Below are 18,392 nucleotides of genomic sequence, written 5' to 3' on the forward strand. Positions count from 1 at the left end.
TTTCTTGAGGTGAGACTGAATTGCTATCAGCTTCTCTCTTAGAACTGCTTTTGCTGTGTCCCATAGTTTTTGGGTCATCATGTTTTTATTGTCATTTGTTTCTATGTATTTTTTTAATTTCTTCTTTGATTTCTTCAGTGATCTCTTGGTTATTTAGTAATGTACTGTTTAGCCTCCATGTATTTATGGTTTTTACAGTTTTTTTCCTGTAATTGGTTTCCATCTCATAGCATTGTGGTCAGAAAAGATGCTTGATATGATTTCAATTTTCTTAAATTTACCAATGCTTGATTTTTGACCCAAGATGTGATCCTGGAGAAGATGTGTTCTGGCTGCACTTGAGAAGAAAGTGTATTCTGCCACTTTTGCGTGGAATGTTCTATAAATATCAATTAAACCTATCTGGTCTATTGTGTCATTTAAAGCTTGTGTTTCCTTATTTATTTTCTGTTTGGACGATCTGTCCATTGGTGTAAGTGGGGTATTAAAGTCCCATACTATTATTGTGTTACTGTCAGTTTCTCCTTTCATGGTCATTAGCATTTGCCTTATGTATTGAGGTGCTCCTATGTTGGGTGCATAAACATTTATAGTTGTTATATCTTCTTGGATTGATTCTTGATCATTATGTAGTGTCCCTCCTTATCTCTTAAAACAGTCTTTATTTTAAAGTCTATTTTATCTGATATGACTATTACTACTCCAGCTTTCTTTTGTTTTCCATTTGCATGGAATATCTTTTTCCATCCCTTCACTTTCAGTCTGTACGTGTCCCTAGGTCTGAAGTGGGTCTCTAGCAGACAGCATATATATAGGTCTTTTTTTGTATGCATTCTGCCAGTGTGTGTCTTTTGATTGGGACATTTAATCCATTTACATTCAAGGTTATTATCAATATGTATATTCCTATTACCATTTTCTTAATTGTTTGGGGTTTGTTTTTGTGGGTCTTTTTCTTCTCTTGTGTTTCCCGCCTAGAGAAGTTTCTTTAGCATTTGTCATAAATCTGGTTTGGTGGTGCTGAATTCTCTTAGCTTTCGCTTGTCTGAAAAGCTTTTGATTTCTCCATTGAATCGGAATGAGATGCTTGCTGGGGAGAGTAAACTTGGTTGTAGGTTTTTCTCTTTCATCACTTTACGTATATCCTTCCACTGCCTTCTGGCCTGCAGAGTTTCTGCTGAAAAATCAGCTGATAACCTTATGGGGATTACTTTGTATGTTATTTTTTGTTTTTTCCCTTGCTGTTTTTAATATTTTTTCTTTAATTTTTATTAGTTTGATTAATATGTGTCTTGATGTGTTTTTCCTAGGGTTTACCTTGTATGGGACTCTCTGTGCTTCCTGGACTGGGGTGACTATTTCCTTTCCCGTGTTAGGGAAGTTTTCAACTGTAATCTCTTCAAATATTTTCTCACACCCTTTCTTTTTCTCTTCTTCTTCTGGGACCCCTATAATTCAAATGTTGGTGCGTTTAGTGTCGTCCCAGAGGTCTCCAAGGTTGTCTTCAGTTCTTTTCATTCTTTTTTCTTTATTCTACTCCTCGGCAGTTATTTCAACCATCTTGTCTTCAGCTCACTTATTCGTTCTTCTGCCTCAGTTATTCTGTTATCGATTCCTTCCAGTGTTTTTTTCATTTCAGTTATTGTGTTGTTCATCTCTGTTTGTTTGTTCATTAGTTCTTCTAGATCTTTGTTAAACATTTCTTGTATTTTCTCAGTCTGTGCCTTCATTCTATTTCTGAGATTCTGGTACATCTTTACTATCATTACTCTGAATTCTTTTTCAGTTAGATTGCCTATTTCCTCTTCATTTGTTTGGTCTTATAGGTTTTTACCTTGCTCCTTCAACTGTGACATATTTTTTTGCCTACTCATGTGTGTTTTGTTTTTTTTTTAAATGGGTGGGATTGTGTTCCTGTCTTACTGGTTGTTTGGCCTGAGGCTTCCAACACTGGAGTTTGTAGGCTCTTGGGTAGAGCTGGGTCTTTGTGCTGAGATGAGAACCTCTGTGAGACCTCACTCCAATGAATATTCCCTAGGGTCTGAGGGAATACCCCTATTCTCTGTTAGTCCAGTGGTTCAGACTCGGAGTCCACACTGCAGGAGCTTCAGCCCAACCCCTGGCTCATGAACCAACATCTCACAAGCCGCATGGAGTGGCAAAAAAAAAAAAAAAATAAAAGAAATAAAGAAATTAAAAAAGAGAAAACAATAACAAAGTGAAAAATAAAATTAGGCTAGGAAACTAACAGATATGTTAGAAAGAATATAAAAATAAAAATCTAGATGAATCAACAAGTGGAAGGTACATCAGTACCACAATAGTGAAAAAGAGGAGGGAAAGGGAAAAAAAAAAAAGAAAGAAAGAAAGAAAAAAAAGGGGGGTAAAGGCCTTGGCTGTGGAGGGCGGGACCTAAGCAAGGGTGAGGTTAGGGCGGTGGGCAGCACCTATGCTTAGGACCCACAGGGCTGGAATAGGCCCTGGGGGCTGTGGGGGGCTGGGGCTTAGGCTCAAGGAACAGAAGTGGCCCAGGCCTGCCCCCTATCCCTGGTCTCAGAGGGTGGGGGACCTCACCTGGGAGCCCAGCAGGCTTCCTGGACTCAAGTGGGCCGGGCAAATGCCCTCCTCTCTTCTCCTGCTCCTCCCAGAGGGCCCCTCCCACCTGCCTCTCCTGATCTCCCCAGCCTCAGGGGTGCCAATCCTGTCTGGCCTCTACTTCTTCTCCCCCCTCAGTCCCCCCACGTCCTATTGGTTCACTGGGGGGTTCCTCCCATCTCCTTGGGTGTCAGGGTCCTTCACCAGCCACCGGCAGGCACCCTAGTTGTGGGGAGATGCTAACTTGATGTCTTTCCACACGCCATCTTGACTCTGCCCCCTATCCTTTTTAAATCTAGTTGTTCTTGGCTTTCTTACATCTGAACATTCTCATTTTGTCTCCATTTTCACTGATGGCCATGTTCTTTATGTCAGTAAGCTTGGTTTCCTCCCCAATACTTGAACAATCCCAGACTTCTGCATATCTTTTTGCTCTTCTGGAGTTTATTTTCTGTCTAATCTCCATATTCACCTGTTCACACTCTGAGCCTAACATATCCTGGGATTTTTATACCTCTCTGTTTCAGACAAGCAGCTGGCTCTGGAATAAATGACTAGTATCACTCCAGAGAAAAGTAACTAGGCCTTACACATGTAAGATAAGCACAGTCAGCTGCTTTCTAAACTATTTTTTAAATACGTTTATTTTACCTATTATTTTTATTAGTCAAATTCCCATATATATGTAAGAGAAATCTAAACACAGGTACATAACTTCTTTTTAAAAACATATTGCTCAGCTGTAGTATTTAACTTAATTTTATGTAGTTTCAAAAAACAAATAATTACACTTCTGAAATTGCCATGTTTCTTCAAAACTGCAGGTTCAAATGTACTGGATCAATGTTGTTATCATCATATACACTTAATGCACACACACACACAAGGTTATTGTTGAAGTGTTTTAATACTGATTCAATCATTCACAAATATCTAGCAGCCATGTATAATACACAAAGCACCATGTTAGTTGCTATAAAAGGTAAAAATGTGGTTACAAATATAAATTCTCTGGGGGAAGTCAAACATATAGTCTAGTAAGAGGCTGAATTTAGCCATTGCCATGAGAGTGGTGTAGAGTGAGTTCTGTGAAAGCTCAGAGAAGCAAGAAATCATATACATTTAGGATGGTAAGAGATGGCATTGAGGAACTGCCTTCAAGAATTGTCAGTATTTCAGTAGCCAGAGATCAACAGCAGACATCACATTTGAAAGGGGTGGTGGTAACACAGTTGCTGATTTCGGAAAGGTCCATCCTTGACTGGAGATGAGTAAGTTCTGATTGTCCAGAGAATAAGATTTGTATGGAGAAATAATCGAAAATGTGGCTGTAAAGTTAAAGGAGGTCGTTTGGCCCAGGCTAATAAAGCACTAATGCTACTTGGGAGATAGCTGTACATCCAAGTCCCAGAATTCCTGTTGAGAAGGAGAGAAGTGATCTCTACACCCATTCTTACTAGCCTGAAAACCGGCTTGAGTATGGGCAATTATAAGAACCCATGGAAAAGGGGAGGCTGATAAAATGATAAAGAATTGTGACTTTGGAGTTGGATCAACCTGGTTTTCAATCCTAGTTCCACTGTTCAACTCCATGTGACACTTAGCAAATTAACTATCTCTGTCTCAGTTTTATAAAATTGGGGTAATAACAGTACCTACATCATAGGGATATTTTGAAGATCAAATGAGGTAATTAATGAAGAGGACTTAACAGAGTCTCTGGCTCTATAAGTGATAGTTGTTGTAGTTCCTAACCATTGTTTAATCTTGACATTATCAAGGAGACATCCCTAGGGTACTTCCTCTTAGAGTCCTACAAGAGCAGGTTTCATCTATTACCTCTAATAGTATCTTATGTATTTCTCCTTGCCTGATACCTCAAACATTATTACTCATAAGTTCCGTGGGACATACTGATAGCCTCATCTATTTGGGCCTTCTGACAGCATCCTCTCTATATTGCATTCCTCTGTTTTCCAGGGTATGCCTGTTACCTCTGATTTTTCCCCCCTGGCTTCTGTGGTTACCTAAATTATGTAGATAAGTGTAGACTTCTTACTTATAAGTTTATAATTTCTGAATCATTTCTTAGCTCTAACATTAAGCACTCCATATTCTCCATTTATCAAATGCTATTCTGTTACTTTAATTTGAATTATTGATTCTCAAGCTTCAATTTCTTTAACTCAAAAATGCAAAAAAAAATGTGAAAGATACTGAGAAGCAAGAATGTGATATACACCAAGAATATAATTTAAGATTAAATACTGTTACCTTGTTATATGGTGATCTATTGAAGAATGAACTCTGATATAATTAGTTTATTTAAAAATTCAGCCTAAAGAAGTAAGTTTTGGAAAGTGTCAAAAATATTTCATTGCAAGACAGACTTATTTGTAAGAAAATTTTAAGTTTTGAGGAGTATGGCATAAAATAAAATTGAAAACAAATTCCAAAAATGAAAGATTCCCTTTAGTTAAGGAAATCTTGATTTAAATTCCCACCCTTTCCATCTTATCACTTTAAGAAAATAGTTGAACTTCTTTGTTGCTCTATTCATTTATTTAAAAAATCTATTTCAGTAGCAGACAGGAATACTTAAAGCATATATTTATAATATATGAACCATGATTTGATTTGAATTCAATCTGTTGATAGTTTAATAATTAATTTATATTTAATGCGCATGTATACTATACCAATGACCACTTTTTTCATTTTAAATATCTTCTAGCACCTCCAGTTTTTATACAAGAACCTGCTGATGTGTCTATGGAAATTGGCTCAAATGTGACATTACCTTGCTATGTCCAGGGTTATCCAGAACCAAAGATTAAATGGCGAAGATTAGACAACATGCCCATCTACTCAAGACCTTTTTCAGTGAGTTCCATCAGCCAACTAAGAACAGGAGCTCTCTTTATTTCAAGTAGGTTAAAGGAAATATATTTTATACAAATATATACATATAAATTATACATTTTTTGTACATAGGTGTTGCTATGCTTAAAATAGTGAATTAATCGTGCCAACATATTTTGTTTGTTGCATTTCATTTTAAAATAATACTGAACTCATATCTAGGAATTGTCATAGATGAATAACATTTTATTCAATTTTATGTCATTACTATATCATAGATTTATGAAGCAATATGACTTTCTTCATATCTCACTGTTTCTTATTGCAAATAGAGTCTCCTGGGCCTATAGGTGGATAAGTAATCACATTTTATTGACTCTTGTACCACCTGTTGTATAGAAAGGTAAAATATTACTAGTAGTTAGTTAATGTTAATTTTGGGCCAAGAATACGTAACCACATCATAGGGACACTATACACTATCAAAATTTTTTGATTAAAAGCTGTATCTATCTGGAGCAAAGCATTTTTTAAAAAGTCAAGTATGCCATCATCCCAAACTTTTACCTGTAAGCTATTAAGCATTCAGATATTTGTAAACCCTTAGTACTTTTTCAAATATTGTTAAGAATATTTGGATACTGGCACCAGAGGAGTAAAAACATTTAGATGATTAATTGATTTTTTTTTAATAAAATTACATTTTTAGGGTATTTTGTAGAACGTCCCCAATAAGTGATTTTCATGTTTATTAACAATATTAAATGTGCATTAGCCACTTAAACTTTCAATACAAATTAAACTGTCTAATTACAAGTGCTTACAGCTCTGTGCTAGGTGAAGACAGAAGTCAAATATGGGGTTCCTCAGGCATTTTACAATCTACTGTCTGAGTGGATGGTCACAAAAGCTACCAGAATTACTCATTAGATTGGGTCAGATTGTGCAGGAACTGAAATGTGCAGGTGAAGAAATGTAGTTGGTGAGGTAGAAAATAGACCCCCAAGCTTCATAGGCACGAAAAGGCATGTGAAAGTACTGTTTCAGAACAGCTCCCCTGCAGGATATGAGACAGGAGCGGGAGGGAAGAATGGGGAGGATCATATAGGTAGGGTGATGGTGGTGATGAGAAACAACCCAGAGGGAAACAAATGAGACCTGAAAACAAATCAGTTAGCAGAAATGAAAGAAAAGTAAGAATACAGGAGGGCAGCGTATTCACCGATGGTTGCCCAGTTGTTCAAACTAAATCATCTAAAAGGAAGCTAGTGATGAGAAACTTAGCTCTCACTGGTATTTTGTATTTCTACAGAAATTAGCCCGAGTTGATAATATGGAGACTGTCTTGGTTAGAAACAATGTATAACTTACTAACCAGGTGATTTGCTGAGCTTTCCTTGGCAAATGAATGTTTGCTAATTTTGAGAGTGAACACTGTGCTCACCAGATGCAGTTCTGCAGTTATATGCATGTGGTTAACAGAGTAGAAACTTGGTCACTGCTCTTTATTTGGGATAGTATGGAACTATTCATAATGGAAAGCTGTGTTTTTCTCTGCCAACGTCTTATCAATAGATTAAACTGTGCCTATTTTAGTTAAGATAGTTGCAAAGGTGACAATCAATCCCCTATTTAAAAATCTTCTCTTGACTCCCCAGTTGCTCATAAGGTAAAACTTTGCTGTTTTATAAGGCACCAGGCTACCTCTTCATCTTCAGGCTCCTGACTGTGCCCACACGGCCTGTAACCCAGCGATCCTCATCCTAGTCCCCAACACACTCTTTAATTTTAAATATTTTATAAATATCCTTTTTATTATTCTGAAAATTCTATGTATTTGATCAACGTACATAATAAAAATTATTTTAACATGCAAAATATAGTACAAAGGAAAACAAAGGAAAGTAATTTTTATTAAAATAATATGTATTTAAATAGATAATACTCTGGCAATGCTCATACAATATGTATACATGTTATGTATATCACCATGAATTTGAGAGCTAAAATGTAGACTGATACAGAAATATGGGATTGATGACTCAAAAACTCCAGGCTGGTGAAGTGATTTTCTGAAATGGTGGGCAATTCTTGCAAGAGTTCTTTCTTTCTTCCACTTATTCAGAATTAGGTTGTAGGCTCAAATAATTATAAACAAAGTCATCACATCCATGAATTTCCAGTGGGGCCTTCAAAAGTCTTGGTGAACCTGGGATATTGTTCCTTTCGTGAATCCCCCCCATGCATTGTCTCCCTAGTTTTTGCCAGTAGACTCCCCTGATCATTGGACCAATGAAAGCAATCTCCCCTGCAAACCTCCAAACGCCCCCAGGGTGGTACTGCAGCTTTCCATTCTTTGAACAGACCATGATTTTTCAAGTCATGCTCTTGCCTTTGCAGCCCATTAGGTTTGGACTGCCCTTCCTCTGTTCTACCTACTGTTTCAGGTACAGCTTAGGTATTACCTCCTATGTGAATCCTTCCCGAACTCCTCCTTGCACCATCAGTCACTTCTGTCTCTGTGCCCCCATAGCTCATTGTCTGAAGCTCAAATTAGAGCAGTCATCACACTATGGTACGATTGTTGCTTTCAAGGTATGTCTCCTCCCCTAGAATGGGAACTCCCAGATCACAAGCATGGTGCCTGGCACATAGTTAATCCTCCACAGATGATGTTGAATGAGTAAATAATCTCTTCTTTTTAGACTTATGGGCAAGTGATAAAGGAACATATATTTGTGAAGCTGAAAACCAGTTTGGAAAGATCCAGTCCCAGGCAACAGTAACAGTGACAGGACTTGGTAAGATCAATTAAGTACTTAGACACCACACTTTTTGAAAACATCAGACTCCTCTTAGTACGTCATGTCTTGCCTGTACCATTAAAAACCAAAAAAAAAAAAAACCCAGGTAAACATCTGATTACTACATTAGCCTTCCTTCTCCCCACCCTATTTCATATTTCATGATGTTAGAACTGGAAATAGAGATCATCCTCTTCGAGCTCCTTATCTTTCCTTTGAAGAAATGAAGGTCAATTGAATAAATTCATTTAAGTCTTAAGTATGAGTACACACACACACACACACACACACACACACACACACACACAACACACACACACATGTGGTGGTGGTGTGCTTTTCTAGTTCTTTCTTTACACTTATTATTTTAGTCCACATGGAATTATTTCTGTGTATGATATGAAGTAAGAATATAATATCCGTTATTTCCAAGTAGTAAGACGCTTGTTTTAATATTTTTATTGCATGTTCTCTTCCCACTGAGTAAAATACCCATTTGGTCACATGCTAAATTTATAATCTTATGTCTATTCCTTGGAATTCTATTTATGCACTAGTCCTACATTGTTTAAATTATTACACCATTTATTGTGATTTTTAAACCTCATTAATACACTTCTATAAAATTTTCTTTATGTATCTCCCTTAATTCATCTACGTATATTTAAATTTTCCAAGAAGACTCTCTTAGAGATTTTGCTTTGATTTATGTAGAATTACTTCCCTGATTTCCATCTAAGAGTCCACCTCATTTTATTTGCCTGAGCTGTTATGACAGCCTCCTCACTAATCTCATCCCTTCCACTTTACCCTTGTCTGGTAAGTTCTCAGATTGATATTTCCTGAAAATGATTCTGATGATTCCACTCTTCTATTTATCCATGCTTTCAGTCACTCTCCATTTGAATACATTGCAAATTTCTTGGCTTGACTTTTCTGCCCTTTCATGCCATAGACTTATTCTTTTTTACTTTCTCTACTTCTTTGCTCTTACCTGTCCTCTTGCCATTCCCTCTGCTTAGAAGGGTCCTTTATCTCTATCTTCCAATTCATACCCAGGTACATTTAAAAATCTTGTTCTTGAAAACTCTATTTCTAATAGCATAGTTAGTAGTCATCTTTGCCTATAAAAGAGTTTGCCTTCCTTTGGATGAAATAGCATTGACAGTGCCTGTGTTCTCTCTCTGATTTAGTTGCTCCACTCATTGGAATCAGCCCTTCAGTGACCAGTGTAATTGAAGGACAGCAGCTGACTTTGCCTTGTGTTCTATTGGCTGGAAATCCCATTCCAGAACGTCGGTGGATTAAGAACTCAGCCATGGTAAGAACATTTTAAATCCATGCATTCATATTCCTCTTGCATAATATGAATTCATATTCATCTATTGCCTCTTGTGTAAGAGGCAATGTATTCCAAACATTGAAATTTTAATGTAATAAATATACAAACATATATTTTTTAAGTGTACCAAAACTTTTCTTCAGTATTAGCATGTTTATGCAGTTCATATTATTTTGAAATTAGTATGATGGAGAAATAGTCAATGGTGTAATTTTTATAATTTTGTAACTAGTAAACTCTCTTCAGAATATGTAATAACTGAAGCAAGTATGAAGTTTTTTTCCATAGGATTTAAATATTTTATATCCTTCTTTACAGGACATAATAAAATGTTAATATTCTCATAACATTCTTTCATTTTATATATTAATCTTTATTGTTATCGTCAAACATTCTTTTATTGTGAACTATTTTAAAATGTGGATCTACTTTGTGTCATTGTTTTTCAATGCATAACTTTTGATTATGAAGGAATGTGAAAAATTTTCACAGTTGTAAGGAATTATTCTGTAAACATGCTATCTATAGCAATAAATTTTCACCTAGTCCAGAGCATTTTTCCTTCCATTTTCCAGAGTATTTAGACTTACTCCCTTATTGAAGTACCAATTAAAAGTGAATTGATTCCATGGGATAAGATGTAAAATTGTCTGTATTTGCATAAAAACCTGAGAAAAATGAGTGCACCTCACTCAATAATAAATGCCCTTATAACATAGGATGATACTGTTTGAGCACTAAAGTACCCTATGATTGAACAAAATGCATAAATGTTACAGAGTTAGAGGTGATGATTCTTAACGGAAACCATTGTCAGCCTTCTCTCATGCAGTTCCTGTATCATACATTGCCCTCTAATATTATTTGTATCTGTCACTGAAAAGGGTGCATGTTGAGATTAAGTCACATTCTCTCAGCTTGAATGATGCCTGTTTGCCAGAATGAAAATGTCAAATGGCTTGGAAGTGGTAGTAAAGCCTTCTTGAAAAAGAAAAAATTAAGCCAAAAGTAAAAGTGAAATTTGGGTCCTTCGTGATAACAAAAATTACAGAAACGGAATTAGTGTTGTTTCTATTTCTTTCCCTTTCCAATATGTGCATAATTCTGACAGATGTTAGTGGGGAGAATTTTTGGTGGTATATCACAGTGACATACAATTGATGCTACTCTTGGTAACATTTTATTCTCATCATTTTTCACTTAAGGGTGTTAAAATATTTTGTTATTTTATAACACATTTAATAACCCAGTTGGAGAAGAAAGCAGATCTGGTTTGGGCTTACACAATATTGCCTGTTTAATTAAAAATGGCTTTTTTTTTTCCTTCAAGTTGGTCCAAAATCCTTACATCACTGTACGCAGTGACGGGAGTCTCCATGTTGAAAGAGCTCGGCTGCAGGACGGGGGCGAGTATACTTGTGTGGCCAGTAATGTTGCTGGAACCATTAGCAAAACTACCACTGTGGACGTGCATGGTAAGAGGCACACCCATCATAATTCTCTCCAAACCATGTTCAAAGCTGGGTTCATATCTTTAAATCAAATAACTCTGTTCTTCTAGTTTTAAGAAGCAGATATCTTTCCTAATTGTTATTCTTAACAAAAAGCCTTATTTCTTGAACAATATTTACATTGTTAAGCCTGTTTCCAGATTTCCCTTTTCTGTATATACAAAAAGACATTATTGGGAGTCACTTGCTGAGTCTCTCCAGGGGCTTTTGTAAGTGGTTTCTTAATTGATAAAAGTGAACTCAGCTCTCAAAGAGTTATGTTTAAAAGTACATTTTAATTTCAGGAAAGCTGAACTTATTGTGCCATCCAAATTGCCTCTTCTTCTCGGATTGTGCCACAAGCATTTTCTTACTAATGACCCCTTTGTGTGTTTGCTAGAAACGACCTAAACTTTTCTAAAGGCCACTTCATGTGCTCCAAACAATCTTTTTGCGTGTTAAATAACTTAAAGGTCACAAATTAAAAAATCCAGAAACCATCTTTTTTCCATTCGTGAGTAACCGTTACCAACTTTTTACATCTCAATAAATAACAGCTTCATAGCTTAAGAAATTGTCGTAACTTTTTTTGTATATCTCCTTTAAAGACTTTGCTTTTTAAAGTGTTGTATTAAAAACTAGCTCTGTGTACAGGGATAAAAGTAGAATAGAACATTTATTTTTAGTAGTTGATTCAGTCTTTTTTAGGGCCTGGATTGGAGAATCCAGTAATTTCCAAATTTTGCTTGTTCTGTTGAAATTTTCAGTGGATACAGGACATCTTTTTAATGTGTGCTTCTCATTGTAAATAGCCTCTTCTACCTCTTTCAGTCCTATACCAGTCTTGTACCAATCTCCACCAACATTATGTGAGATATTCTTGAAGAAATACCAAAGTAACATTAAATTAGTTGAGTAAATACATAATGTCAAATTGGATATAGCTGTATTTAACTATTTTTTAAAGAAGATCAGTCCATACATTTTGCAGAGGGTGCTTATGGACCAGTTTGAGAATCTACGGTAGAAATGCATTCATGTCATCTCCCTTTGGCATCTAGCAACTGCCTAGAATATTGTGTTGAGAAGAATTCTGATATAAATTTTCACTTGGGTGAAAGAGTGACATGATTAGTTGTGATGTCTGCCAGATCCGAGGAGTATGGAGAAGACAGCGGAACCAATGATGTGGTTTATCAAGATGCAAAAGATTTTAACAGTTAAAAGTTTAAAAGGTCATTTCACAACATCGTTTCATCCATCTTAGGCCAAAATGAGTAACTGATTTAGTTAATAAGATTAAGAAAAATTAACCCAGCATTTGACGTGAACTAAACCAAACAGCTGTTTAGAGGACAGATTTGCCTTTGAGTTGGATGTGATCCAGTATCACAAATTCTGTATACCTCTGTATTTATGTTAATTTCATCACTCTGCCTCTCCACTTTTAAGAGTATTTATTATATCCTGAGATAAACCATAATGGAAAAGAATATTAAAAAAAGACTGTATATATATATATATGTATAACTGAGTCACTTTGCTGTACAGTAGAAATTAACACCACATTGTAAATCAAAGGCTCTCAAAGAATTCTTAGAATTGAATTAACGAATGCCCGTATAAATATGTGCAAATTAAAATGACAAACTATTTAATTGTCATGTTGATTTACATAGATTGACAATCTGCAAAGAAAAACTCTTTCATACTCAAATGTCATCAGATTTGAAAACCATTGCCTAAATTTGCCACTTGCCTTTATAGCTGTCGAGCTGAATATGTATTTAAGAAAATGGCTTATTCCATGTTGCCATAAAATGACAGCAAAGTTGAAAGTTGACTATTCCATGATGATTCTGGAAATTAAATTTCTCGCTTTAGAGAGTAGCCTGGCATTCTTGCCTATGGCTGGGAATTTACTGCCAATTCTTTAAGAAGATGTGATCTAAAGAATAATCCCCGCCTTAGGAAAATACAAGGATGTAGCAAAGCTCATCTAAGCCTTTCAAAAGGAAGCTTTTGCACTGAGGTCTCTGGTTTCTCTTGTTCTGGCAAACTTCTACTCCAGGGTAGCTGGGAGAATTCTAGAGAAATTTGACTTAAAAACAAGAGCCACAGTGAGTGCTTGAGCTCTAGGGAACAGCTCCAGTCTCATCTTTCTGGGGGAAGGAAAGGAAATTCCTGGTATATATTGGTCTTTCATTACATTCCTTGCGCTATGTTAGGTACTTTCACGTATGGGAGCTTTTTTTTTTTTTTTAAAAGATTTATATTTATTTAATTTATTTTTAATTTTTTTTGGCTGCGTCGGGTCTTAGTTGCGGCATGCGGGATCTTTTGTTGCAGCGCACAGGCTCTTTGTTGTGGAGCCTGGGCTTCTCTCTAGCTGTGGTGTGCAGGTTTTCTCTTCTCTAGTTGTGGCGCGTGGGTTCCAGAATGCATGGGCTCTGTAGTTTGTGGCACGCAGGCTTCTCTCTAGTTGAGGCACCCGGGCTCATTAGTTGTGGCACGTGGGCTTAGTTGCCCTGTGGCATGTGGGATCTTAGTTCCCTGATCAGGGATGGAACCCGCGTCCCCTGCATTGGAAGGCAGATTCTTTAACATTGGACCACCAGGGAAGTCCCTGGGAGCTTCTTTAATCAAATTCTTTATTTTGAGAACATTGAGTATTGATAATTTTTTGTATGCAAGTTGGTTATGATGAACAGATATATACAGAATAGAATGATGAAGTCTTCCCTTTCCTTTTGCTTCCAATCATATAATGTCAATTCTTTAGTTGCTTTCTAAAGTCAAAAGATATGCATTCTTAGTGAAAAATATTGACTGGGCTTCCCTGGTGGCACAGTGGTTGAGAGTCCGCCTGCCGATTCAGGGGGCGCGGGTTCGTGCCCCGGTCCGGGAAGATCCCACATGCCGCGGAGCGGCTGGGCCCGTGAGCCATGGCCGCTGAGCCTGCACGTCTGGAGCCTGTGTTCCGCAACGGGAGAGGCCACAACAGTGAGAGGCCCGCGTACCGCAAAAAATATATATATATATTGACTTAGAATCTTGTATTTTAGACTTTTTTTTTTTTTTTTTTTTTTTTTGTGGTACGCGGGCCTCTCACTGTTGCGGCCTCTCCCGTTGCGGAGCACAGGCTCCGGACGCGCAGGCCCAGCGGCCATGGGTCACGGGCCCAGCCGCTCCGCGGCATGTGGGATCCTCCCGGACCGGGGCACGAACCCGCGTCCCCTGCATCGGCAGGCGGACTCTCAACCACTGCGCCACCAGGGAAGCCCATATTTTAGACTTTTAAATGTAAACTCCTGAGGCCTTTCAAGCTTTACTTTTGAATTCCTTTTACGAAAATAGATTCTATTTTCGAGGTTAAATTTAGTAGCTTGCTAAGTGATTCTTGTGTATAGACAGGTATTTAATCTGTAGTGGTTAAACAGCCCATTTCTCTGGAGGTGAGGTTAAGTCAGCTCACTGCAGCTTAATGGGGTAATGGAGAATGGTGTAAGATATGTTAAGTGTGTAACTCTGTAGTTCTAGCTTGAATTTCCTGAAAATACGATTTCCTTCAGTTCTCTCTTATTTTTGTTAGGAAAATCAACTTAATTTACTACTTGATTTTAAGTGTTTATTAAATTCTTCAGATTGCAACTATTTTATTTACTTTATTACACTCCCTTACAAATTGCCATACATTTCTAACAGAAAAGGTTGTCTTTGCTAGTTTTTAGAAATATTCGTATATCCTGAAAATGTTCAACTTTAAACTTGTGAAGCTAAATGGAAGGACGGGTGCTCAGATTCTGCATATTGCTTCCTTTTCCAGTTCTGCCAACCATTCAGCATGGACAGCAGGTACTCAGTACCATTGAAGGCATTCCAGTAACTTTACCATGCAAGGCAAGTGGAATCCCCAAACCATCTATCATCTGGTCCAAGGTAAATGACGTATCTAGTGATGTTTGTTAATAATATGTGTTGCTACAACAATATTTGAATATTTTCGTACATGGAACTTGTCACTGTACCATAGAACCTTACAGAAAGGAAAACCCATAGTCATACCTCTTAGAATGGACCTTAAAATGTCCTTAGTTCATTCAACTACTTGATGCTTAAATAGTATTAACACAACAGTGAACACTAATACAGCACATTCTTTGTTCCGGGGACTTTTCTAAGCACTTCACATGTTGTAGCAGATCCTTTTTTACTCCTTGCCACATCCCCTAAACCCTTTTGGCTTAAGCTCAGCTCTGGTGGACTGCTCCATGCTCTCTGCCAGGGTCACTCTTCATGCATGTACCTCTCTAGTTTGGGGACTGAGGGCTTTCTCCAAAACCCCACAAGGCCACTTAGCCTGCTGAGTGGTCAGGGAGTACAAGAACATTAAATCCTGGGAGAGGGTCCCACTTCTCATCTATCAGAAAAATCCTTCTGGGGTGCATCTACATAGTTTCTCAGAGGGCCCTGAGCACACTGAGCTTATAAGCCCAGCCACGGAGGAAACCAGGACAGTGAAACCCTTTATTAGCTTTCTTTCCTTCTTGCCTCACTTTCCAACTGTCTTCTTCAAGCCCCTGGGAATCACTTTCCAAGTAAACTTCCTGACTCCAAATCTTTATCTTGGACTCTGCTCTTCTGGAAGCCAAAATAAGACACATGGATGAACTCATTTATCCCCCTCAGTATCCCTGTCGTGAAGTTCTCTGGCTTTTCCTTATGTTCTTGCAGTGAGGAGAGAAGGACTTCCTTCTTCCATTTCCTGAGGAAGTCCTTTCCATCTTTTAACAGCCATGAAGGTGGCATATTTTCTGTAGATTAAATCTGGTAGAGAGAAAGTAATATAAAATGACGGCATAATAATGAAATATGGCGTTTGTATATTTAGGGTCACAACCAAAGTATTTTGTCATAACATCTAATTTTATACTTCTAAAAATCTCTGAAATATAGAGAAGTTGGTTTTGACATCCATAAATTAAATTGAAAGATTAAGATTTCTGCATCCTGGGCACAAAAATATGGTGGTGAAGCTGGGCCCCCAAACTGCACAGTCTGGTACTGAGTAGAAGTTTAATGCATTTTAGGGAAATACAAAAATGAAATCTTCTTTACAGGATGGCCTTTGAGCTGGGATCATGCACAGAAGTTAAGAGTTTAGGCCCCCAAGCCTGCCTGCCTGGGTTCGAGTTCCAGTTCTACCACTGACTAACTCTTTGGCCCTGGGCAAGTTACTCTGCCAAGCCCCCAGATTTAATGCTGTCAACTGTAAAACAGGGGTTGTAGTAGTTCCTACTCATAAGATTGGTGTGAGCGTTAACATAATTAATTCATGTGAAGTGCTCAAAACGGTACCTGGCTTAGCATAAACACTCATCCCGTCTGCTGCTACCTCATCCTCTCCACTTTTTTTTTTTTTTTTTTTTTTATAGCGGTACACGGGCCTCTCACTGTTGTGGCCTCTCCCGTTGCGGAGCACAGGCTCCGGACGCGCAGGTTCAGCGGCCATGGCTCACGGGCCCAGCCGCTCCGCGGCACGTGGGATCTTCCCGGACCGGGGCACGAACCCGTGTCCCCTGCATCGGCAGGCGGACTCTCAACCACTGTGCCACCAGAGAAACCCCATCCCCTCCACTTTTAAGTAGCTTTGGAATGAAGGGGATCTAGTTTGGTATGAAGAAATGTCACCTTTGCATTGTTTGTTTAATTTTTCTTACAAAGAGCTTTCTTCAAATTAGCATTCTTTCAATCTAGTATTTTTCCCTTTAGAGATTTTTTTCTTCCTCTCTTTTCTTCCAGACATTAAGTCACTCCTTTATTATCTTAGAAAACACTTTTTGCTCTGTGTTGTTTTGCAGAAGGGCGAGCGGATTTCCACCAGCAGTGCTAAGTTTTCCGCAGGGGCTGACGGAAGTCTATATGTGGTGTCCCCTGGAGGTGAGGAGAGCGGGGAGTACGTCTGCACTGCCACCAATGCAGCCGGCTACGCCAAAAGGAAAGTGCAGCTGACCGTCTATGGTGAGAGCCCTTGGGGAGGAATGTTTTTCTTTGACGCTGTCTGTCTGTGCCAAAACTCACACTTCTCTCCCAAGTAATGTTACTAGAGGGCTGTACCCCTAAAGTGAACTACTTTTCCAAGTTTATAGTTTTGTACAAAAAATGCATTTTTCCTGCCAACCAACATCTCCTCTACTTAGATTGTGATTTAAAGGGAGAGGAATTGTATAGCCTTTCGGAAAAATTTTATGGTGTTTTCCCAAGGAGTATGCTTATGGCACCCAACCCTCTTTAGAAACACCACTTAGTTAAAACTTAGTTAAAACAAAGCCAAACCTCAGCTATATCTTGGTTAGTGCTCTGCCTTGAGGGGTTGCTTTTACAGATGCTAGATTCCAAAAGGGCATTTCAGCTGACCTCTGCATTGTGTTCTGAAAGAAGGAGCTAAAAAGGAAAACTTTCTAGTCCTTTTCCTTTAAGCTCTCACGATGTGTGTTAATGGAAAGCTTTAGATACGTCCTGAGACTTTGGAACAAACAGCATCTTTTTGCAAATTACTGAAGAATATTAGTAGTCCCCATTTTAGTGTGAATTAAAGTGTGCTTTGTTTTCAATGTACTGTTTCCCTTTCAAAACTTGTGTTTATTTTAGTAAGGCCCAGAGTGTTCGGAGATCAACGAGGACTGTCCCAGGATAAGCCTATTGAGATCTCAGTCCTTGCAGGGGGAGAGGTGACACTTCCATGTGAAGTGAAGAGCTTACCCCCACCCATAATTACCTGGGCCAAAGAAACCCAGCTCATCTCGCCATTCTCTCCAAGGTAGGGGACCTGGGATGAATCGAAACATGTGAAACATAATCTCTTGGGACAGGTGACTGTACTTGTTCAGGTTTTCAAATGTCTCAAAAAAAAAAAAACCTTTTAAATTTGAGATAATTTACACGTACATTTGAGCCTACAGAAAATATATATACCTTCTAAGTCATTCTTTAATAGCAGAAATGCTGACATCCAGCCTTGACGTAATTTCCCACTGGTGCATTCTACAAGGTAGTTATGAAAATGGAGTGGATTTGTATGTAGATTCTGGTTAGCACAAAGTGCATATTATAAAATTCCAGTAATCTCAGAGGAGCAATAAAACATAATACATTCTCTAATATCTAGGATTTGACTTTCATTAGATGACTTGTAAAAATCTTCTTGATTGAACTTAAACCCTTATACAAATAAAGGCCCACTGAAACAATATACTTGATAGACTAAGTGACGTGGAAAGCAGAATGCCAGAGCCCTTA

At 37.9% G+C, this 18,392-nt stretch overlaps 1 protein-coding gene across 1 annotated transcript in view; it reads left to right on the forward strand.

The window, feature by feature from the left end:
* The window catches only part of HMCN1 (hemicentin 1), a 521,707-nt gene that overhangs the window by 250,770 nt on the left and 252,545 nt on the right, over positions 1 to 18,392 (forward strand). Inside the window, exons 16-22 of the mRNA XM_032606174.1 lie at positions 5,330 to 5,524; positions 8,163 to 8,258; positions 9,455 to 9,582; positions 10,934 to 11,078; positions 14,920 to 15,032; positions 16,955 to 17,114; positions 17,745 to 17,913. Coding sequence (XP_032462065.1) covers positions 5,330 to 5,524; positions 8,163 to 8,258; positions 9,455 to 9,582; positions 10,934 to 11,078; positions 14,920 to 15,032; positions 16,955 to 17,114; positions 17,745 to 17,913 — 1,006 coding nt within the window. The remainder of the gene's footprint in view (positions 1 to 5,329; positions 5,525 to 8,162; positions 8,259 to 9,454; positions 9,583 to 10,933; positions 11,079 to 14,919; positions 15,033 to 16,954; positions 17,115 to 17,744; positions 17,914 to 18,392) is intronic.

This window comes from Phocoena sinus, chromosome 1, assembly GCF_008692025.1.
Source record: "Phocoena sinus isolate mPhoSin1 chromosome 1, mPhoSin1.pri, whole genome shotgun sequence".
Classification (NCBI taxonomy): Eukaryota; Metazoa; Chordata; class Mammalia; order Artiodactyla; family Phocoenidae; genus Phocoena; species Phocoena sinus.